Source organism: Drosophila sechellia, chromosome 3L (assembly GCF_004382195.2).
Source record: "Drosophila sechellia strain sech25 chromosome 3L, ASM438219v1, whole genome shotgun sequence".
NCBI lineage: Eukaryota > Metazoa > Arthropoda > Insecta > Diptera > Drosophilidae > Drosophila > Drosophila sechellia.
The window spans coordinates 20419698-20443318 of NC_045951.1; the positions used below are offsets into that span (position 1 = coordinate 20419698).

The following is a 23621-nucleotide window of genomic DNA, read 5'->3' on the forward strand; positions in this document are numbered from 1 at the left end:
TTTTTCAATAAAATATTCAGTTTTATTCAAGCAAACTAAAAATTAACAAAATGGTTTAAACATTGCTTAGTTCATTAATCTACTATATACATGCATATTGCTAGATTAGGCAAACATTAGACTGCATTACAGTATTACACAGCAGAGGGTCAAGCGGTCTCTCTGAATCTAAGATAACTTAAACGTAGACTAGACCATTAATTTAACTACGCACTAAGCCGATTGGAAGAATCGCGTGTAACGCTATAGGGAAGCACTTGGAAGTGTTGGAATTGCAAAACCTACAGCTACAGTATTTCTTATACCATTAGGAAGCACATCTGTCCAGCGGGAAGCTGCTCAATACATACATACATATATACAAAGAACCTTTCGTTGCTCGTATACCATAAGCTTAATGTTAAATCACAGTGGCGAGATTTGATTTTGACGCCTGCCCCATCGGTTCACAACCGACCCAGTGCAGACGTGCGCCTGCAACAGCCAAATAGGATCCCCAGGGATCTCGGATCGGGATCATCCAGTTCATCTGGGCGGGCAGAAGCTGAAGTAGGGGAAAAGCTGGCAGTGCAGGGAGTAGAAGCGCTTGGGATCGGTCTTCATATCGAAGCCGTCCACCTTGATCACGTTCCACTGGTTTTTCATGTGGGCATAGCTGAAGGACACCTGGTCCTGGAACGTATCCTGGCGTATGAACTCCATGGGCTCCAAGTGCGAGTGGAAGTTGTCCACCACGGTTAGAGGGACTTTCAGAAGGTGTTCTGTATATAAATTAATATATATAAGTTCAGGGTCATCTTGGCTTACTCCGCACAAACTCACCAATAATAAAACCCATTGTGACATCATCCGGAAAACGTATCTTGTCGCCAATGCTGATAAACTTGCCGCCACCTGCTATGGGTAGCATTTTTAAAGTCAGGGCTCGACTGAGGCAGAAGCCAGCGCCGCCAGTGGCGAACCAGAAGGTTATCTTCTTGTTTGTTGTCGTGTTCTTCTGCAGGTCGAAAGAAAGAGGAGAAGAGGGCCAAGATTAACGGAAGAACTGGTTCATGAATGGGTAGCCCAAAAAAATGAGGATGACTAAACCAAAGGCTAAACCCAAGTAAATATCCTTTTTTCTCCTCGTCTTATTTCTGGTTTTTGGCAATGGCCCAGAGAAAATTGACTCGAAATGAAAACCAAAAAAAAGCTTAATACCGAAACGTGACTTGATTAATTGACCATGTAAATGGACATGTGCGAGCTGGAAACTTAATACATGGGTCTGGACCAAAAGTAAGCCGAGACTCGACAGGATCTTTCTCCCGCAAATGAAGCGTAAAGTTTGGGGTTTTTTAATTATGCACGCTGCTGCGATCAGTGCTGGATTGGTTTAGTGTGCCAGATTTTGAATGGACTTCTGAGCACGCAGTTTACCTGGTTGCTTTTGCTCACAACCCTGTCAAGCCTGGCTAAGCCGATAAAACTATGGCCTGCACATTCATTACGGGATCAGCTCGCGGTATTTCAAATGTATCGGACTGGAAAACGGGTTCAAATTCGGACTCAAACTGGGACTCGTATACAGACTGCTGCTGCTATTGCTATTGCTATTGCTATTGCTGTTACTCTTTTGCCGCGCCAGATCATATCGGTTATTAATGATAGCTTGCGCTGGCAGCTGGAAGCCAAATGGCGGCATAGACAAATGGCCCTGGTGGTAACATAAATAACGGCCACGGTTCGGCTTTTGGGCCGGGCCAGAAGATGGAGAAAGGCGATCGCAGTCTGGCTTGTAATTACGAACTATATAGGAAAATATGCAGAAATAACTGGCATTTGCACTTACGCTGTCCAAGTGGATCTCCAGCGGCGACGAGATGCTCGGCTTGCCCAGATACCAATCCACACTGGGGCTATACTCGTCCAGCAGTTTGACCAGCCTCGGCACATTGACATAGTTGTCATCGTCGAAGTGACAGAACCACCTGGAAAACAGTAACAGAGTTAAGCACATTCGAATTCAAGTTCACTTAAACTAAAATTCTATATTTATTTTAAATATTTAAACAATTAAAGACGCGTAAAAATGCCATCTCACGTGGATTTAACCCTAGAGGAAATGACAAGGATTGCTTTGGGTGTCCCTGAGTTGACCCACGTAAATGTGGCTGTACTCCAAAGTCTTTTGAATGTCCTTCTCAAGAAACTGAACTGTCAGAATGATATGGTAAGGATTAGTGGCTTCGAGGGCAAGTGTATGGAACGCATTCTCGAGCAATCCAAAATATCTCCACTGCCCTTCGACGTGGAGGCAATTGTTCCAATTTCCGAGCAATTGGACAAAGTTCAAGAGTTGGACAAACGCATCAAGAAGCTGGAGTGCCAATTGGAGTGTCACTTTCAGCAGATTCGCATTTGCAACAAGGCCAAGGACAAGAAGTACAAGATCAACCAGGCCGAACAGTACGCCTCTCCTTGCGAGGATCTGTGCACCGTTTGCGACGAGGACAACAAGATCGCCTGCAGTCTGCTGGCCAACATGGACTTCATGAAAAAGCTGATGCGACGCATAGCCACCCCGATTCTGGACCGAATGGAGGAGGTCAGCCACAAGCTGGAGAAGTTCTACCTCACACTTCAGTCATTTCTTAAGCAAACCGAAGCTCTATTTAATCGTTTGGAAATAGTCAAGCAATGTGTGGTGGAGATCGAAGGTCTGAGGACTCTTGTTCAGGAATACAACCTTACTTTTCTGGGAACCATGGAGGAGCTGCAGGATATGCTGGACAGCAAGCTGGATAAGGTGCATATGCCTGCGCTTAAGAAGTATATACGAGATCGTTTCGATGATATAGATCGCCGGCTGAGGATGATTGAGGAAAAGGATGCATGTCCCAGGGCCGCTGGATTTATCAATACGGGGCTAGCTTGTCTATCCTGTAATAGTCCCAAAGTGGGTGTCGACGTCGGTCCTCAAACCATGGGACTATTCCCGGACGCTCCGGTCAGGCACATGCCGCCCAAGTTGACCGGATCACCGGTCAATTGCCAGAAGATCGTGGTCTGTAGATCCGTGGAGAAGGAACCCACCCTAATGGTGCGGGTAAACAACCTTGATCTGAGTGTCCTCTCCCAACGTCTTGCTCGTCCTGCCTCGGGCAAAATCTGCAAGTTGCCCGAAGCTAATGACGCCATCTATGGCGTTCGTAATTCCTGTATATCCGGCCAGGACCACTAGCCAGTACAACTTACTGCTGGTCACCATCCAAATCGATTAGTTTCCGCAATAAAGTATACAACTCAAGGCTGAGTCCGTTAAGCCGCATATAAAAAGTGCACTAATTTAGATTGCAATTACCCGGGTTGAAGGTAAGAGCTATGTCTGCAAACTCAGATAAAGATCTCAAGTCCACGAGTGCAGCTGCAGTTTTTATAGTGACAAACGATCAGCCATATCCGGTAGCCCACGGTGGACTAATGATGGCATTAAGCGGCAGCTGAAAGGTCCGCGCTGACCATCATTATCGTAGGCTTCGCTATGGGTGCAGTTCCCCGTTCGTCGAGGGGATCCCCTTGAAAAAGATATTGGTAACGCGGGAATTTACTTGGATTCCGAACAGGGGAGGCTCGATAAAGAGAAATTTGCAAGTTACTATGGAATTCCGGGTAATCAGATTTAGTACGCTTGCTGCTTCAATTTTAGCTGCAATATAGTTATATGAGCGGGTAGATATCTGTTTAAATAAGGATTTACATTGAATGGATATTTAGGAGACCTTCAGGAAGCTAATACCAATAAGTTCTTTTTTAAATGGTTCAAAAGAAATGTATATTTCTGTTCACGTATAGAGTATCATCTTCTTCGACTAGGCAAGTACATTTCTGAGGACTCGCGACTTTCGTCGAGCTCGTAAGTATTCAATAAAATCGAATCGAATCTTGGAGGATTGGCTTGTCTTGGTTTCCTTGTCGTTGCGTCTGTTGGGTAATTTAATATAATTTTTATTGCATAAGACCAAAGTAGACAAGGAGGTGGAGTTCGTGTGTGTGTGGTACTCAGATAGTAGATGCTACTCCCAAAGCCTGGCATTCATAAATTGCCTGGCTGGATGATGTTGCTGCTGTTGTCTACGACTTTGGCAGCTGTTGCGGCTGCCACATGCGATACCTGTGCGAAAAGCCAGCAACTCCCCGGGTTTTAACAACCTCTTTATACCCTCCTACATCTATGTCTTGCCCACCCCAACCCTTAGTTTCATCGTGAGGCATAAAAATGCGCGTTTAATTTGCTTAATTATGCACAGAGCACAGCCCCTCTGTTTTTAGTTCCCCATCTAGTTTTTTTTCATAGGCAGCCGCTTTCCCTGCCTCCAAATTGAAATCTAAACGCTGGTTTATGTTCGATGTCGTTTAATTAACGCCAGTCCACCTCTTTGATTTCATTGGCATTTATGAAAATGTTTTCATTCGGTGGTTCTTTCGATTCGGGTTATCAATTAGGGGATCGCTGATGGTGGCTTTTCTCCGATTCTCCGTGTCGAACACTGTTTGTTTATTTTGGGTTTGCCGGCTGTCTGTTTCTTTGTTTCTCCCTGCATCGGAGTGCACTACAATGCACTGAGAGAAAATAATATGCTTCACAGAAACTGTCACTACTTGTGAGGCTTGTAGGCTTGTATATAAACGCAATTAAACAAAAAGTTGCTTAAATTAATATTAACCATAATATTCATTATTATCTAATTCAATAGTTATCTATCTATCAGGAAAGCCTTTTAAATTATCTTAAAATATCCTGAAAATTTCTGCCAGTGCATCGGAGTGTGTGGCCGTTGGCCGAGTAAAACTGAAATGCGAAACGAGTGCACACTTTAGTTTATTTCCATAGCAGTTTTTCCAATTATTCGCGCTGCTGCAGCAGCAGCTGCTGCCATATAGCATATGTATATGTATGTACATAGCTATAGGATTAACCGATGCTGATGTGGGCAGATTTCGATCAGTTCGCCAGCTGGGCTCTTTCCTCAAAGCCCCCAGCCCGGCCCACACTTTTAACCCCCTTTCACCCACTAAAACATAAGGAAAAAAGTTCAGAAAAAAAGAAGTAAAAACGCTGGCGGGGCGTTGGCGGCTGCGTAGTCATTCCACATTGCAGGCGAAATGAGTTTATGTCTGGGGCCACAATAAAAAATGATTGACGGGGCACTTCAAGTCGGCCAAAGGAGATATATCTGGAGTTGCAGGCAGGCTGCCCAAAAGACGCGGGGCTTAATAGATTTCGCATTAAGAGAGCGGCAAGGCAACTTAGTAACGAACGAGCGTGCAAGCCGCGCTAAAAGTATTTTGACAGCCGGCCACAGATAAGCGATCGCCAAAAACCTCGTCAGACCACGATGACGAACTGATTTCATTCGGTTTCTGTTTCTGTTCATGTTTTATTTTTCGACTTCTCGGCTCCATTTCAGGAATGAGGCCCGGACAGGCTCGCCTGCAATTAGCAATAAGTCAGCTGTCATCTGCCCGAGCCGCAGATACAGAAAGTATCTTTCGGTCTCGAGTTTCGCGGATTGATACAAATCAATGTGTCATTTATGCACGTCTGTGGGGGCAGACAACATGATATTTACATTAAGCGGCAGTCAGACCACTCAAATCAACCGAAATGTTTGCCTCATTAACGGACTGCATCGAGAGTCGAAAAGGGAAATTAATCTTTGGTTGTTAATGCAGCTAGCGATGCTTTCCATGCACCGGGAAAACAGGATTTCGTGTGTAAATGGATACTTTCATTTATGGCAAGAGTTATAAAATGATGCTTTTATTTCGACAAGCCAGTTGTAGTAAACTTAAGGTGCAATAAGTAAAATTTATGTCTGCTTTAATGTGCAGTAACAAATTCATAGAATAAAATCAATAATATTATTCATGATTAGTAGTAATAGCTACTATGATCGTGTTTCATTTTTAATTATTATTATTTTATGGTGTTTTGTAATGATTAGATAGTTTAAGAGATTATTAAATATTTTGTTATAAACGTTATTTTAAATTATTTTTTTATTTAATTTTAGTACATTTTCTTTTGTGCACCCGAATGAGTCTGATATTTACGAAGCTGTGCTCCTGCGCATCTACAAGGCATTTCTCTTTGGCGGCTGGACAAACAATTGAAAGGCATTTGTCAACTGGCGTCTCCTCCGAGGTTGACAAAGCAAATCATTAATTCTGGGACAGCGGAGCTGTATCTTTGTATCTATATATCTTGTGGATGCGCGCACTTGAGCCCGCAAATTGAAGGCAATTGCCGGCGATTATGCGAATTTCTGTGGGTGTGAGTGTGAGTTGGCGAGAGGCGCTAATTGAAATGTAGAGCAAAGCAACGCAAGTCCACTTCCCGGATGTGGAGTAGCAATTGCATTTCCTAGTCCAACTCCAATATGCATATGCATACATGTTGCTGCCACTGTTGCAATTGCAGTGAAATTGCCTGTTTCCGCTGCCACAATTCCTACAAAGATTTGAGCATTTTTTTTATGTTTATCATGTGGCGACACAATGTCAACAAATGCATTTTGCGTTCTCCCTTTTACCATGGAATCAATTGAATAATTGGGATTGTTGTGGTGGTTCTGCCACAAGTGGCAAATAAATGAAATTGATGCGTTTCTAAGCGGCAAGAAGGGGAAGTGTTGGCGGTCGCCCCTTAAAGGAAAAACTGTTTAGCTTCACACGCATCTCCTCACTCTCTCTATAAATAGCTGCCCCTGGCCGCAAAAACCGTGGAAAAGAGGGAAAATTTTCTCACACATTGCAGCCAACATAAGCATCTGGATTTCCCCACTCACATGTGTAGGCAACCCTCCAGCCAAGAAAGTGCATTAGTGGCATCAAACCGCGATTAAAACTGTCGCAGCCATAGATGGATATACGAATGCGAGTGCGAGTTGCTCTATTATTTTATGGCTCAATGTGGGATTAACCCCAAGTCGGTGCGGCTGGGTGAAAGGGTCCGCAGTCGCCGCCTGCCCTGGGAAATTTCCTTGATGAACCGTATCGAAAACCGAGCGAATCCAATTCCCACGCACCCACAGACTTTTGGAGTAACATGCAGCAGCATTAACATTAACATCATCATCATCGGCCGGGGCTTGATTGATGCACCCCAAGCCGATCCTTCGGCACCATTTCTTGTTTGCCCCATTTACATTTTATGCTGTGAATATTACGCATATTACGTGTTGTAATTATACCCCGAAAAGAGGCGCTCTTATTATGTCAAAATGTTGATTACGAAACGTGCTCGGTCGAGAGAGTATCCGTGAGATGCGAGTGAATGGCCAGATGCGGGGCAACCTCGGATTGCAATCAGATAAGTGCCCGTTTATACAATTGCCTGACAAGTTTCGCCAGCCACATTAGGTGTGGCCAGCACAAGGCGCACACCCAAGTCAGCTAAGAGATAAATAAGAACCTGAGACAAATAAATCGAAAGAGATTAGGTCAGGCGGCTTTGAGATCGGAATTCAGCGTTGAGAAAACACACAAAACTAATTAATAAAATACCCCGGGATTGGGCCCTAAGCCAAAGGCAAATGTCGCGCACAGTGGGGCATAGGGAACCTTTGGCGCCTCCGTGGCCTGGAATTTCTATACGCTCATATAGTATAATTGATGATTGCTGCTGCTGTCGGTTTTTGTGGGAGTTCCAATGGAGTCTTGACTGGCAGGCCAGGTCATCGCCTAGTTGTCTGTCTCTCTATGACTTGCAGTTGCTATTGTTGCTGCTGTAATTTTAATTAAATTGCACTAATTGTTTGGTATTATAATGGATACCCAACACCGACAAGCAGCAGCAGCAGCAACAGCAGTAACGGCGGCAACAGCAGCAACAGCAGCAACAGCAACTGCAATTAGCCATTCAAGGCGAGCGAAAGGCGTTCCTCCAGTCAGCGCACAGTGGGGCAAATAATTCATGTTTTATGGCAAATAAATTTACATTCGCAATTAAAAGCAACTTGCTGGATTCTCATTTAATAGTGCTACTTTTGGACGGGACGCCCCACGGTTGCCAAAACCGATTGCGAGCAACATGTTGCTGCCGTGCGTAAGAGTCGTTCAGCGGCAGTAGCAACATTCGGTTGTAAAAAGCATGGGGGCAGCAACAGCAAGCAGCAGCAAAGCACAAGCAGCAAAGCAGCGTGGCATAATTGCCAGTTCGAATGCACGTTAATTAACCTCTTTTTCATGTTGTGCTCGGGTTTTTCTTTGGCCAGGCTGGGATTTCGCTGTTGCTGCCTGTTGCCTGCCGGCTCTTAAACGTTGCCAATCAGCCAGAAGGATGCCTGGACAGTTTCCTGTGCCACCTGATACCATTTCATATCTCTTTTAGTCTCATTTCTGCCTTCTTGCTCGCTGCAGACTGGGACCCACCAGCGGCAGCAGCCAAAGAAACAACTGCCTCATCTTGCTCATAACTGCACATTTTCATTGCTGGCCATTTATTTTGTTTCAACAATTTGTTGTAGTGCCTGTTGCCGTGGCTATTGATTGCATGCTCCGCGCTCGCATAATGACAGTTTCAAGTTCTAAGCCAAAACGGCAAGTCAACTTAAGATGAAAGCCAGACCAACCAGCCCAGCCATTCCATCCCATGTCGGCTCGTCTCATTGCAGCACCAAGCCCAGCTAGTCGCGTCATCCTCATCATCTGAAGTCCAAGCATGTCCAAGTTGTTCTAGATTTCTTGGCCGCAGTTGCTGCTGCTTTTGCTGTACCCAGCATAATTACAAATAAGCAAAAAAAGAGAGAAATATAAAGGAGGGAAGAATTTCTAGGCTGCTCCTTTGGGCGCTAGTTGAAGTGTCTTTTCTGGTCCGCTCCTCTTTCTTCTCGGACTGCGGTGGCTGGACAAGTTTTGAGTGGATGTTGCTGCTGCGTCTTAATTGCGCAAATTAGAACGCATGGCAGCTGCAGCACAGTGCCCGAGCAGTGCTCCGGGAACCGGAAAACTGGGTGTTTGTATTGCCCATGGATAGAATGATGGGCTTCTCCTGCGGTCGCTTATTAAAAGCATTAAAGTCTATTATTACAGCAACAGCTAACCACAAGGAGTCATTGCTCTCGCTCAAGTTCTACAGCAGAATCGAGCACCCAACGAGCATTAAGCCCTGTAAATATGACAACATTTTAGGGGATCCAGTCGAGATGCTGCTGCTGCTCCTTTTGCCGCAGATGCAACTTGCAACATGACCTCTTAACTCAACAGCAAACGCCATAATTCTGCGTGAAATTGAAGCTGAGCACACGTATGGATATCCAATCAAGGGGAAATTACACACCGAACACATTTACATACATGGAGTTTCAGCCTCAAAATCGTTTCTCTTATATAAACTTCTGCTTAGCATTTCCTTCAATAAAGGCGCCTAAATAAGCATCGTATCTTTTAGTTCGCTAAATTCCAACAATTTATTTCCACGATAGATATTACCTATCATAACTATGTTTAATTTATAGTTTCTACTTACTTTTTGCCACTCTCAAGGAAGACATCCAATTCAGCGGACATTTTGCAGCAAAGCGCCTTGCGAAAATGGCCCTGTGAGCATTTCGTGTTGATGAGATGGCCCTCTGCAAGGAGAAAAGAGGATGAGAAGGGAAACGAGGTGAAAAGGCTGATAAAGATTGGTAATTAAGCGGGCCAAAACAAGAAACAGAAGGAGCCGATGGTCGATGGTCGGTGGTTGGTTGTTGGTGGTTGGTGGCCGTGGGCCCACTTCTATGTTAATTAACCAAAAGACCAGGCTTCGCAGCCCCAGAACGAACAGTAGCTTGTTAGTCGAGAATGCCGCTCATATCCAGCGGATACATTTTGTATCGTTTGACAGCCGCCGCCGTCGCCACAGATAAAGATGCCAGAACAAAAAAAATAAAAAGCAAACAAAAAAGCATAAAAAGCGCAAAAGCAGAGCAACGCACAAAAACTTTTGCGCCTTAATTGGATGAAAATTGTTGAAATATTTTAACACAAGACAACTGGGGGACTGGAACTTATCCTTTGTCCAGCCAGCTCTGCACATAACTCAAAATCCCCGAGCGTGTTTAGCCGAATCCTTTTGGCCTAATCAAAATACCAAAATGGCTCTGCATGTCTGCATCCGAGGCTGTGTGCGAAACTTGAGATCTTCTTGGGTTCTTAAGTTCTGAGCTTTCTGTCTGCGGCGTTCTACATCCTCGCTCCACTGTCTGCTGGAGTATGCAAAATGGAAATACAATTTTTTGAGCGAAATTGAAATTTGAACTTTTTTTAATTAAACCCCAAGAAAATCGAAGCGCAGCCCAGGCTGCAATTCAATTAAAATGCGGGTGAGTGATGAAGCTACCTCACTCGCTATGCTCCCCTATGGGATATGGAATTTATAAACTTTAATCGGTTTTCGGTTGGTCCAGACAGTGGCCAATATTAGGCGGTGCCGGTGGGCGTGGCACTTGGCTGATGTGAAACTTAATTGAGAACGGACAACCGAAGGCAACGGATTGAAAAGGCAAGGGATCGGGTTGATTTTTTTCGGGTTCCGAATCGGGATCGAAAGGTAAGAGGTCGGTCGGTTCGTCGGTCGGTGCTTGGCCAGGTAAAAGGCTGTTCTTCTTTTGTGATAAATTCGATTTTCTCCCTCGCTTGGAAATATAATTTTTGGGCAAAAAAAAATCATCACGATGGAATCGGCTTAATAACTAATGGCTTCCTCTACTCACTTGTCTTCTCCTGGTAGTAGTGATCATCGGTGTCCGTGAAGAACCAGGTCTGCAAAATAGAGGAGAGAGAATCAAAAGTTAGTCGATCGATATTTGCATAATTGTGGTTCATGTAAATTACAAGAAACCGTATCATGAGAAACTTTGTAGTCAACAGCCTACTCATTTGATTCTTCAGACGACGGCATAATTATTCAAACACAAAAAAAAACGCGTTTGGTCAGCAGCTTTTACAAGAAAGCGTCCGGCAATCAGATAAGAAAATTCCCACACACCCTGCTGTCTTCAAATGCGGTCCAAGAAATAACTCAAGCAAAAAGGCCCACAGAAGAAGCGTCTTTTTTATGCATCGCTGACTGTGGTAGGGTTCTGAATTCTCAGGAGGTAGTTCACAGTGTTTGCCGCTCATTAGTGGCTTTCTCCAGCCCAAGCCAACCCATCGAGCCACAAAATCTATTTCGCGACATTGCCCCAAGGGATTGTATGTTTTTGGTCCTAATAAATTTGTTACTCGAACAACTCAATTGGCTCCAGTTTTCCCTTAATAACTTTTTGCCTGTGCCTTTGTGTCAAATCAGGCGAAAATCGCTTTAAAGCTTTGACAAGCACACGAACGGGGCTATATAGCTGTTGTTGTTAGCCATGTTGCTGTTGGCCATGTAGCTGTCGTCGTTTTGCGAAGTAAGAGGCACGGCAACAACTTGGGCAAACAATACGCCCGCTCCACAAGCATTTTGAGCAACGACTTGTAACAGTTAGAAAGTCAACGTTTGCCAGTTCGCCTCCACTTGGAGTCGGACCTGGAGTTCTTTATCCACAACATTGGAAGGCACACACATCCAGCACACCAGCACACCGAACACTCCGGCAGCACCAGCAACATCGTCGTCTGCTGAATTTTCATGGATTTTTACGAGATTTTCATTTTTTCCAGCTCACTTTTTCCACTTTTTTCTTTTGAGAGAGTCGTCGGGATGCTTCCCCGCTTTGGGGCGAAAAATGTTAACACCATGTTGCCGGCTTGTTGTTGCAAGTTGCTCCTATTGTTGCTGGTGTTGTTGGTGTTGCAGATGCTGCAGTTGCTGCAAAGCTGCTGCGCTGCAGTTGCAGTCCGCACTTGACTAGCTTTTAATTTATGTGACTGTTCCAACTGTTGACAAACAGCATTACAACGTGTTTCGCAAATTTATGGCGAAACTTGGCCGCTCTGATGGAAGTGTCCCATAAATAGAGTTCTTTAGAACGCCAAGTTAATTGAAAGGAACGATTGGAAATGCGAATCCGAACAAATCAGGGAGTAGAGAAGGCAAACCTCTGAAGATTGAATGAAAACGTATACAGAATTGAAAATATCCGGGCTTGGAAACCAACAAACACGACCTTAATACCCTACTATCACCGTATTATCTAAAATTTCTGCAAAACATGTCATTTAAAGATATCGTACAGACTTGTTGTTCGATTAATGTACTCTTGTAAATCGCTTAAAATCCAGACGAAGTATATTGAGTTCATAAATTTGGCCAACACTCGGTGGCGGAAATCTGCAGAGTTTTGCTGGATTTTCATGGCGTGGCATGCACTCAATTGGAACGAAGCGATTGCCACAACAATTCGTTATGTTTTCGGCGCCCAAGAGGGAAAAAGCCAACAGTTAAATAGGCGGCCCAGGAAAAGCACAAGCCAAACACCACACCAGCTGGCCAACTTCAGTTTTGGCCGTTGTTTCAGTTGACGTTGCTGTTGCTGTAGCTGCAGCTCCACTTGGCCAACACAGAGCAAAAGCCGCAACAAGCAATGCATTTTCAATGGCGTCTGCGTTTCTAACTGCAGCTGCGGGCCAAAGGCAACTGTGGCCAACCATTTGGACAAACCATTGAAGCATTTTTGGCCGCTGGCTCTTGCCGTCCTCTTACCAATGTGCTTTGTTTTTTCTCAGTCGCGCTAAAATTTAATGCCCACCCTAGCCAGAAACCCCGCAGCCCCTTCCAATCCGTCCAGTCCTCACCTGGAAAAGCACGTGGGGTGCGGTCAGCTAGCCGCGCATTTGGTCTGCGGTTGCAGCTGGCCTTACATCTAGACCAGGCCCAAACCGAACAAGCCAACGAACCGGCGGCTTTGTCTGCAGTTTTCTGCATTGGGCTGGCCGAAGCAGAAGGAAAATACTCAAAATTATAATGTATGAGCAGGGGGCGTGGACAATGGACATGCTTTCCCAAAAAATCGTCCAATGCACCTCGAAGTCCAAGTGAAAGTTGTGCCAAAATGAATAGTCTCAGGATGTGACTAATTTCGTCGAGACTGCCAATAAAGCTGCCGCTAGTTGAGGGGAAATGGATTTATTGATCGATTTTAGGAAGTTACCCGTTACCAAACTAATAAAAAACCCATCAAACTTAGATGGCCAAATTTCAGGAAATATTAATTCAACCAATGCCGCTTTGGGTGGTGATAAAAAGTTGTTATACATCTTAGTTTTTGTCCGATAACTTTGTTATGAATTTACATTTTTATGACAAATCCAGAGAAGTTCGACAAGAATGACAATTTACCACATACTATTTTATGTGTTTTCAATAAAATAGCATAAGTTACAACTATATCTCGTGGCAATGCGTTTGATTAATTTAAGGGGATGCCTAACACTCAATCTTGAACATAAACACTTGATTACAAACTGAAGATAATTTATCAGGGGGCACCTACAAGAAATCACTTAAAAAACCATAATTTATTCTCAAGAAGTAGACGTAAGTGCTTCCCATAACTATAGGCTCATCAGCACCTACGCACACGTATCTCTCAATTCAGGAAGCGACCACAAGATTCTGGGCGTTTCGCATTTTGCGTAATCTTCTCCAGCTACAAAAACCACAAAGCCTGGGATTTTAATTATGGGTTTTTGGGTTTTCTCTCTCTTCGGTTTTTGGGCTTGACCCTCCCCCGAAAACACCTGCTGACCCTGAGCCCTGGAATCTTTCTACACCTCAAGAGCCATTTGCCCTGGGCAACTCTGAGTGTTAAATGCTCAGAAGAGACACAGAAACAAGCAAATGAATCAATTACCTGATTTGTTGTGAGTCAAAGCAACTCTCTGATATCGAACAGAGGAGGTATTCCACTTGGAGAGGTATTCCACTCAGCATTCAATTAATGCGATGGCAAAGTGATTAACAGCCAATCAACCGGCACATTTTGAATTCGAATTCGATTCGAATTCTCTGCTGTCCTGTGGATCAACAGAACATGCCATCCCATATATGTATATGAGATGTGTGAATGCAGATGTATTCGCAGCACAAATATGAAATGTGACAACGAGAACCATTAAAGAGGAAGTTTTAAGGCCTTTGAGGGTTAAAAAGCGAGATGAATTGGGTGGGCGGGTTGGTTGGATGGATGGACATCTGACGAAATTGTGTCGCCGCCAGCGGGCAAAAAGCAGCAACAATTGAAATTCCAATTTATTGCGAATTGAATTCAATTGAAGAGCATTGAGAGCACAACTCAAACAGAGCAAAGGCCTCGCGAAAGTTCAGGCACGGGCTGTTACTATATGATAACCCACGAATGGGTATGAATGCGCATCATACAGTCGGCTAAAGTAGCCAGAGATCAGAAGATAAACAATATTGCACAAAAACGAATGCTTAACCCATTTCAAATCATGTATTTATGACTTTTCAAGTTTAAGATTCTCAATATTGATTAAAAGAGATAAACCCAATCCATATCCAGGCCTGGTGTATCTTATATGGCGATTAAGTTTCCAAAAATATATATTTCATGCTTTTTAGGGCTTTATTAACTTTTATAAGTTCTGGAGCTTTATGTCCCACCGTGTGGAACAACTGCTCCATAAACATTTGCTTGTTTTTGTATTCTATCTCGTTGGCGGCACACTTTCTGTACGACTATTGTCATTAATTGGCATTGCATGCTCATACACATTATTCCGAATACGAATCTGAATCCAAATCAAAACGAAACAGCTCGAATAAAAGCTTAAATACTTAAACAACGAGATCGGACCAAGTGCGGATGGCAGTTCCGTTCGCTCCGTTCGTTATGAGCAGCTGCCACAACCAGATATGCAGTGCTTCATACAGTGGGCCTTCTGGTGATTCATCATTGGGCCCTGGACAGGAATGGCTGTCAACGTCAAAGAACCATGAACTAGGAACCGACCGAGAACCATGTGCTGCAAACTCAGAGCCGTGCTCAAACTCAGAGTAGCGACATTAAAGCGCAGAAATGCCAGCAAAGGAGCCGAGTTAATGAGATTTAAGCCGCAACTCTGGGACATGGCGCGTTTTGAATTTAATAGCCACCACTGGCGAGCGGCGTCACCAAAAAAAGAAACCCCACAGAATATCAGCACCGAGTGCTCTAACTGAGTTTTACGACATTGTTTTTCCAGGGAGTCGGCGAGCAACTACATGTGAGCCTAATAAAATGCGACGAGCTTTAAAGAAATCTTGTTTTTCCCCAGAATCAACGAGAAAAAAATGAAGCTAACTGGTTCCGTTTCCATGCGGATCAATCAAACAATAAGTCAGGCAGCCAAAACTGAAGCTTCATTAAAAGTAAATGTTCGATATAGACAAGCAAATCGAGACAACCACCCACAGGAACACTCCGTGGACAAGCTGTCAGTCCGTGTTCGCCGATCTATCCGTGGATTCGGATTCCGAGATCCAGAGATTCAGTGATCCAGTGCTGACATTTGACATGCGTCCGCTGCCCCAACAAATGAGGCACAGACTTCTGCGATTGCTGCCACTGTGGGTTGCATGCAAATCGGAGCTGCCTCGGAAAAACTTGAAAACTGGTAGCCGAAGTCAGTGCAGGTCGAGGCAAAAGTCAGTGGAAAATATACAAGCGGGAATAAAAACGAAAATGCAAAACGATTTCCCTCCTTGTCTTAGCCGCATTGGGCATTCAATCAAAGTCGAGCTGCTGTTACGGCTCTCCATTTTTGGCCAAAACTGTTTACAGTAATTTATGCTCATTTGTAAGCATGAAAAATTTGAATCATTCATCAAACGTCCGACAAACGATGGCGGAAAAGGGGGGTATTGTCAAGTACCAGATCTCTCGATCTTTAATGGTAAATTCAGCTGCCGCAATTCGAGTGGTATATTGACCTCTAAAAGTTTGGCTTACTTCTAAGGTAGTACTTTCTTTTAGGATTTATATTGGTGGTCAAATGATATCTTAAACTTTAATAAAACCGATAAACTTGCTAATTGTTCTGTAGTTCTTTACAAATACGAATATCTTTACCTTTAGTTCTCCCCTATTTCTTAAAGAAACTTTAGGTGGATAATACCAAATACTGCCTTAATCGTCGGTAAACGTTGCTCCCCACGGATATCTTGGATTGTTAGTGTACGCATTCCCCAGAAAAGGAAGAGTACCCACCACTTGTGATCCCCATTCCGAACCATCTGGAAAAACAAGCTCAACATTGATTCGACATCGGGTTCGCCAAGTCAGGCTTTGCCCTTTTATGGGCGCTGGCTTGACAACAACACACAAAACATTAATCAACGGCAACAACAACAACAATGACAAGAGCAACAAAAGCAGCAACAATAATAACAACAGCGGCAGCTGCAACTAGCAATTACAACAAATTGTTTTCAAACGCTGCTGCCTGCGCAGCCAATCAAATCGAACGCAACTTTGAGTTGTTGCCTGTCGCTGCTCCACATTGCTGTTAACCACAGAGCAAATGACGTGCAACAACATGGGGCACAGATTTTCCATCAAAATAATTGGCCAAAACCGAAAGAAAATCGAGGAAAAAGATGAGAGGAGCTGGCCAATTGTTGCCGGCGATATGTTGCTCTCGCTGTTGCTGCTGTAAAATGTTGCTGGCGCACAGAACCGACTTATGTTGCATGTTGCACGGTGAATGTTTCTCAAGCGTTTAGTTTAGTGTGAAAATTGTGGCAGCCAATCGATGGCGATAACAGTTTCCACCAAAGAGAAAGACAAAAAATAGGAAGAAACTTTAAAGTTTAAAACGCTCTTTTATTTTTAAGCTCCTTTCCGCTCCCGAGAGGTTTGCAAATATGAAGTAAAAAACCACTTTAATTGCTGTTGCTGGTGGAAACGTGCTCGTCAAGCATTTTTACAATTTTCCAAAAGGTACTGAACACACACACGGGCATATTCCCTTGGGGGTTATTTATTTGTGTTTTCGGTTCATGTTTTTTTTCACCCTTTATTTTTGTGACGTGGTGATGTTGCTGCTTGGCTGCAATGCCAGTCAGGAACGTCAAATGGAGGGGACGAGTGCAGTTTTGTGTAAACAATAACAAAACACATTTGTGACGCGTGATTTTGCATAAGTTGGCACTTGGTTCCTCCGTCGTTATTGCTGCCACAACAGCAACCAAGCCGAACAATGACTACAATAAATATCCTTTCACCACATGAAGCCCCTTTGACCGCACGAAATTCGATTATATTTCGGTTTAGCAGCTTAGCAGTTTAGCACTTAATGAAATCATAAACAAAACCGATCGTTTTGGCAACGAAAAAACAAATGCTATTAGCCACATTCGTAGTCGGTGAGCTCCAAATGAATGAAGACATTTTTATGGCCAATTAAGCGACCGCCAAAAAAATAATCATAAATCGCCAGACATAAAATTAGCCAAAGGAATCAAATCAATTCCCGCCAGTTTAAAAACTCATTATGCAAATTGGCCAAGCCCAAGCCAGAGTTGCCAAATCCTTGCCAGCAGATCGCGTCCAACCTTTGGAGCTCACCCCACTTAGCCAATTGTCGCCCACCCGCCGACCTGGCAGCAAATTAGCTGCAGCTAATCGGAGATCGATAGATCGATGTGGCACACTCACCTGATCGCGGGCCAATTGGAACCAGGTCTTGATGATCAACGCCAGCCGGGTGTCGTGATAGTTCTTCGTCGTCTTCACGCTGATGAAAATGTCATCCAACTCGGTGACCGGCGGCTGTGGTGTCGCAGTCACCGCTCTTTGGGACAGATCGCGGAGCAGTTCCCCATTGCGGCTCCTTCTGGCCAATTCTGTCAGCAGCGTGGCCGTGGGCCGTTCACTGACCTCGATGTCGCTGAAGTTGAAGCTGCGTATATCCTTACGGATTATGACGGTGGTGGGGGAGGCGGCCGGAGCTCCTGCCCCCGGCTGAGTGGGCGTGGAGGACTGCACGTAGTCCTGGAGCAGCTGGTCGCGGTGTGTGGTCACGGCTTCGCTGGCAAGGGCATCCACCTGGCTGTGCGGCACCTGCAGAGAGAGAAAACTCGTTACACTTATTTGTGAGAAGTACATAAAAGTAAACTATAAACTATATATTTAGTTAAAATTTTGTAAATATTAAGAGAAGTCACCCCATTCCTATTGACTAAAATATAAAACCCTTGTGTTCTAAGAACAATATCGTCTTTTTTCCCAGTGTCAGCCGGAAGAAATATAGCAAGTGGCGTGGGGTTAATGTAAATTTGTTGTGTAAATCGCACGTAGGGCAATAAAAAGATGAAGACGCCCCCGCTCTATCGGAGACACTCAACTCAAACTCGAACTGGGACGGGGACTGGGACTGGGACTGGGACTGGGACTGGGGACTCCCACTCCTCGCCAGATCCAACTTCGGGCATTTTCACCTGGCAAACAAAGGCGAACTTCAATGGCAAACAACAATGGCAAACAAATGAGCGGCAGCAGGCAGAATAAACATCGGCAACACCACCATAAACGCTGAGTAAGAGCAAACAAACTGGGATCGGGATTGGTATTGGGATTGGGATTGTAACCGGGGATCGGGATTGGGATTGGGATCGGAATAGGGATGGTTAGAAGAAGACCAGAAACCCACTGAGATTGCTTTGAGTCGGAGTGAACAGCTTGATTAATTTCCACTGATAACAGGTTCATTTGCTTTTGTTGTCGGCGATTCTTCAATTGCTCTTCTTTGAGATTTTCCCCCATTGCTCGTTTTAATGGCCCTCCACGAAAATGGGGACATGTGGGGCGTGGAGTTTCGCCTCGATTGAGCCGGAGATAAAGGTCGAGTGTTCGTCTGCTCGAATGGGAAATACCTTGGGCGAAAGACAGCCCAGTTCTAACACTCTATGCAAATCGTAGGGCAACTTCCGCTATAAATCTAAGCTCTAGCTCCAGCTTCCCCGCTTTGTCCCGCCACACAAAAAAAGAAGAGATTTCTCTTTGGAACCCGCTGGCTTATATTGCTTCACACGATATTGTCTCGTTGATAGCCCGTCCACAAGTTGGGCTCATAGAATTTTATTGCCGCACGATCGACAGCCAAACGGTGTTCAATATAATGGCAGCTCCCTAATGAGGAAATCGGGAGTGAGACGATGACAGTGGCAGGTGTAAACTGCCGTCGACGCCGATGGGAAGCCGAAACTCAAAACCCGAAGCAATTAAATTGCTGAAATATTAATTTGGCTGCGCAGAAATCGCGAGTATGGGAAATCACTGGTGATTTGCTCAAGAAAGATAGCAAAGAAGTCGTGACTTGAGTGAGGGATTCGGCTTAAAGACAAAACAGTGAAAGCCACTTGGTTATATAACGCAGAGAACGCCTCTTTCAATTAAGCGGGTTCCGTAAATTCAAGGTTTGGATCGGATTAGAATGTGCGCCAGTTTTCCAATCCCCGACATGATGCAAGTGGCTTAACCGTACAAGTATGCAAATCAAGTACACGGACTACGGACTATGAAAACAGCAATGCCTTGTGACACTTTTGTGGGATTTGCGAATTACTCGAACGTGATGAAACTGAACAAGCACCGATACAGATACATATGCACACAAAGCTACAGTTGCGGATTCTGATTCAGATTCAGCTAGAGATACATAAACACGTGTGCCCATATATGCAGGCCGCCTGCGCATTTTGACAACTACAAGATACAAAATACAATAAACCAAATCGAAGGAAAAAACATTAAAAACTTTAGAAAATAATACCAAAAAAGCTACTTGGCTAATATGTAAGCATGTACTTTATAAGGAATACATTTTTGGTAAACTTCCCTTGCTTCATTATTCTTTTCTATTAGAACTCAAATTTTTTCTTCGAATGTACAGCCTACAAACAAACAAGTACCGGGTGAAAGGTGATTCAATTGATATAAAGCCAAACCCGAATCCCAAAACAAATTTAACACGGTCCGCACAATAGCAACAGCTGCCCCCCACCACGCCCACTCGAATGACTAATGCTTCATTAGCTGCGTGATTAATATGTTTATAAACATTTCCATGTCAATTAATAACGAGCAAACCATAAGAATCGAGCGAAGAGGTGCGAGTGAATAATATGAAAGGGCGCCAAATGGAATCTACCCCTCTCAGGCGACCTTTGTGAAGATTAATTGAGTTAAGCTCAGGTCGCCATAACGGAAAGCATAAATCAGCGAAATCGAACAAATCAAAGGCATTCCCCAAAAAATGCAATCAGAACCGTTCGTTCGTTCGCCTCCAGCTGGGCGAGCGGGAAAATCTTCATTAAATGCTGTTTAACAATATTATCCGTAAGATACGAATCTAAGATAAGATACACACAACAACAACAGCAGCAGCTCAGCAGCCCAGCAACCAGGCATCCGAGCATCCAGGCTCAATTAAGAGACCACCAAAAGATACCCAGATACCCAGATATGGGTATCTTTTACTCGGTTGCCCAGCTGCAGATACTACTCCTTTTATCAGGCGCCTTCCGCGGCTTAATGTCGTCAACTTTTTCGGGCTGATTACGTGAGCGGCGGGCAGAAGGAGGGCTTTGGGGATCGAGGGGCCACGGAAAGGTAGCTGCAACCAGCTGCATCAAGCCATGGCCATGGGAAGTGAGGAGCAAGCACCTGCTTTTGGCCTGGCCAAAAACAGGAATCACATCATCATCATCATCATCGTGGTCTTTGTGTCCCGGGCTGCCTCGAAGGCTTCTTGTGGCTGTTGCTTTCCTCAAGCTGATTTGCATGCTCCTCAGCTGAGGAGTTTGTTAATGTTATTATGTATTTACCATGCACTCCGAAAAAATATTTGAAAATTCATACTGGCAAATAAATTCGGATACTTTAGAAGAAGAATTAGATGGCATTACTAAAGAAATCTTTATTGAGCAAGTTCATATTTCATATATGCACGTAAGTAATCTACTATCCATATCGATGTGTCATCGGTAAGCTGATCCCAGTGTAGCCACAGCAAACTACTCAAATCAATCAGCGACTGATGGCCATTTGGCGCGCCACTTTAAAGAAATTAATAAACAAGCAAATCGTTTGACGATTATTATTCATTTCGTTTCATTTATGATTTATGCGTCAGCAACACGCGACATGCCAACCTGGCGACCTGGCGACGTGAGCTGCAACTGGACATGAGACATCAGATACTGGGAACCTTGGATAGGCAGGGTTGTGGGGCTGTTGGAGACCCCCTGATGACAATCCCCACCCAATTTCGAAATTATTGCTTTATCAGGCGAATGCCAAGCCCAGTTTAGCGCGAGTATGTGTCCAGTCAACTGTTTAGCTGTTCAACAGTTCGAAGAATCGAGCCAAGCCAAGCCATGTCAAGTCAACATGCGGCAATTTTTGCGCAACATTTAGGAACAAAAAGAGAACACTCATATACGAAGTACGAAAAGAATTAAGCAAATTGTACGTGGCATGCAGTTTTTAAACTGGGACAAGTCACAGACCTCCGATGGAACAGAACTTCAATTGAAAAGACCAACAAGAGCAACAAGAGCAACAAGAACAAACAACAACACAGCAGTTGTCGACAGTTTTTTATCCGGCTCAGCATTTAGTAGTGCGATGTGTGTGTAGCACTAATTCCTGCCAAGTTTCCGGTTAGCCCCAGAACGCAAAAAAAAAAAGAGTAGAGCAACTGGAAGAGCCACAACGTCAACAGCATTGTCCGAATTAAAACAACATAAAGTTTTTAATTACACTAGCAGCAGCATGCGAAAACATTACAGGGGAGCCTCCACAAACTCGCCTCGAAGTTGGGCAATTGAGTTGCAAATTGAGGAGCCGGAAGGTGGTGAGTGGGCAAAGGGGATTACATGGATATTTTTGAGGATGCTGCAGCTGATTCAATTATGAGCTCTTAACTCTGTTGCCAGCGGCTCGAATCACAGATATTATGAAAATTGTAATCCTTAGTTAGGGAGCTTTATTAGTTCAAGTTATAACTACAGCAGTAGGGTTCATTTAACAAAAATCTAACTATATAAAGAAATGTTGCAAGAAAACGTTGAGGAAACTGTATCTGTATCTGATTAGAAATATGTGTGCTACTTTCTTATTGCGTCGATTCATTTGAAGTTTATGAAATATGATAATCATAGAAGGTTGACACATAGTTCGAATTTCAAGGGTTCTAAAAATAGCCTCTTCACATAAAACCCTGCCAAAAAGTGTTTGCAATGCAATAGGAGGCTATGTAAGGCAATTCCCACGGACCTCAACTATTTGTTATCTGTGATGCAACTGACAAGGTTCTCCCACTGGACGAGTCCATTGAGATTCACCTCCTTGCGATCCCCCCTCGCAGCCCTCACGTTGGTAATATTAGCACACAATATTTTATTACACAAAAATTTATGCAAAAACCAAGAGTAAGAAGCGAACAATAATAAATGGGCAGAGCAGACAGGGCTCAGAACCCTGACAGGCCCTGGAATCAGCCATCTGAAAGCTTTGGCGACGCTCTGCCGACGGCAAACCAAGAAATTCAGGAACGGCTGACTGGATCTTCGGCAATCGAAACTGGGAATACTCTTGTGGGGATTGAAAAATATTGGGGATTTTCAAAAATATATTCCAAGACCGCCTAATGGTTTGATTTTAGGATAATCGATAATGCTAGCACATCTTTGAACATCAACTTCAACAAAATTACATTCTCTTATCCATGAATCGAATATAAACTTAATCGAAAAAAACCAAATAAATTCAGGATCATATTTCCATTTTAGAAACAAACCTCTAAACTAGACACTACCTATACCAACTTTTGCACAAATTCTAAAGCAACCAAGACATTAGTTCCAAATTCCCTGTGATACCGATTCCCATTCAATCACCAATGGTAGGGTATATCCTTTTAAACCGCTTCCTTGCCAACATTTGTGCTTAATTTTGATACCCCCTATTAGAGTATAAAAGCGCAAAAAGCCAGGCACCGAAACTGTTTTATATGCAAGGCAAGGGCGTAAAAGGTTTTTTAACGGCCAAAGCCGGACGTTCGACGCATGTGCAGCTGCAAAACTCAAGTCGACGGCGTTGATTTATGAAAGTGCACGAATCGACGTCGATCGGGATCGGAATCAAAGGGGGATAATGCAAATTGCCTGGCCTTTGCAGCTTTGCAACTTATGCAGATCAGTGCGGAGCACACACGTATGACAGTATCGCAGTAACAACGCCCACGCAAGCTGGATTATGTCGCCCACTCGAACTCGCAACTCACTTGGATGCCCGGATATCCGTAGGCGCTCTGGTAGAGCAGTAGGGTCATGTAGACGACGGCGACGGCTAACATCATGGCTTGCAGGATTCGCTTAAAACGTTGCGGTGGCGAGAGCACAGTCAGGCTCATCATACGGTTACGGACCACTACGCGCACATCGAAGCACCGCCGATTTTATCACTGGGTAGGTTTTATATTCCAATATTAGCTGGTTCTTTTCCTGGATCGTATGAATTCTTCTCGATTTTTGAAATTACGATTTCTTGAGTTATTTTCGATTTCGAACTCGCAGCACGCGCGCACTGACGTCTTGCTTGTGGCAAGCTTGAAAAGCAACTGATTGTGGTAGCGCGATTCGCTCTTCTCTTCTTCCAGCG

The 23621-nt window shown here is 44.1% G+C and overlaps 2 protein-coding genes and 1 long non-coding RNA gene across 3 annotated transcripts; 2 read left to right on the top strand and 1 right to left on the bottom strand.

Moving 5' to 3' along the window:
• Positions 1 to 23576, bottom strand: LOC6616375 (fringe glycosyltransferase). The gene is made up of 7 exons (XM_002040699.2): positions 23245 to 23576; positions 17613 to 18017; positions 10740 to 10788; positions 9512 to 9614; positions 1832 to 1970; positions 823 to 997; positions 1 to 761 (listed from the first exon to the last, which is right to left on the bottom strand). Exons 1-7 carry the CDS (start codon positions 23374 to 23376, stop codon positions 526 to 528), a joined length of 1239 nt encoding a protein of 412 aa, XP_002040735.1. The 5' UTR covers positions 23377 to 23576; the 3' UTR covers positions 1 to 525.
• Positions 1977 to 3301, top strand: LOC6616376. The gene has a single exon (XM_002040700.2). It carries the CDS (start codon positions 2072 to 2074, stop codon positions 3221 to 3223), a length of 1152 nt encoding a protein of 383 aa, XP_002040736.1. The 5' UTR covers positions 1977 to 2071; the 3' UTR covers positions 3224 to 3301.
• Positions 14944 to 15649, top strand: LOC116801075. The gene is made up of 2 exons (XR_004361760.1): positions 14944 to 15180; positions 15232 to 15649. It is a non-coding gene; the product is annotated as an uncharacterized LOC116801075 (long non-coding RNA).
• Positions 23577 to 23621: the final 45 nt, after the last annotated feature.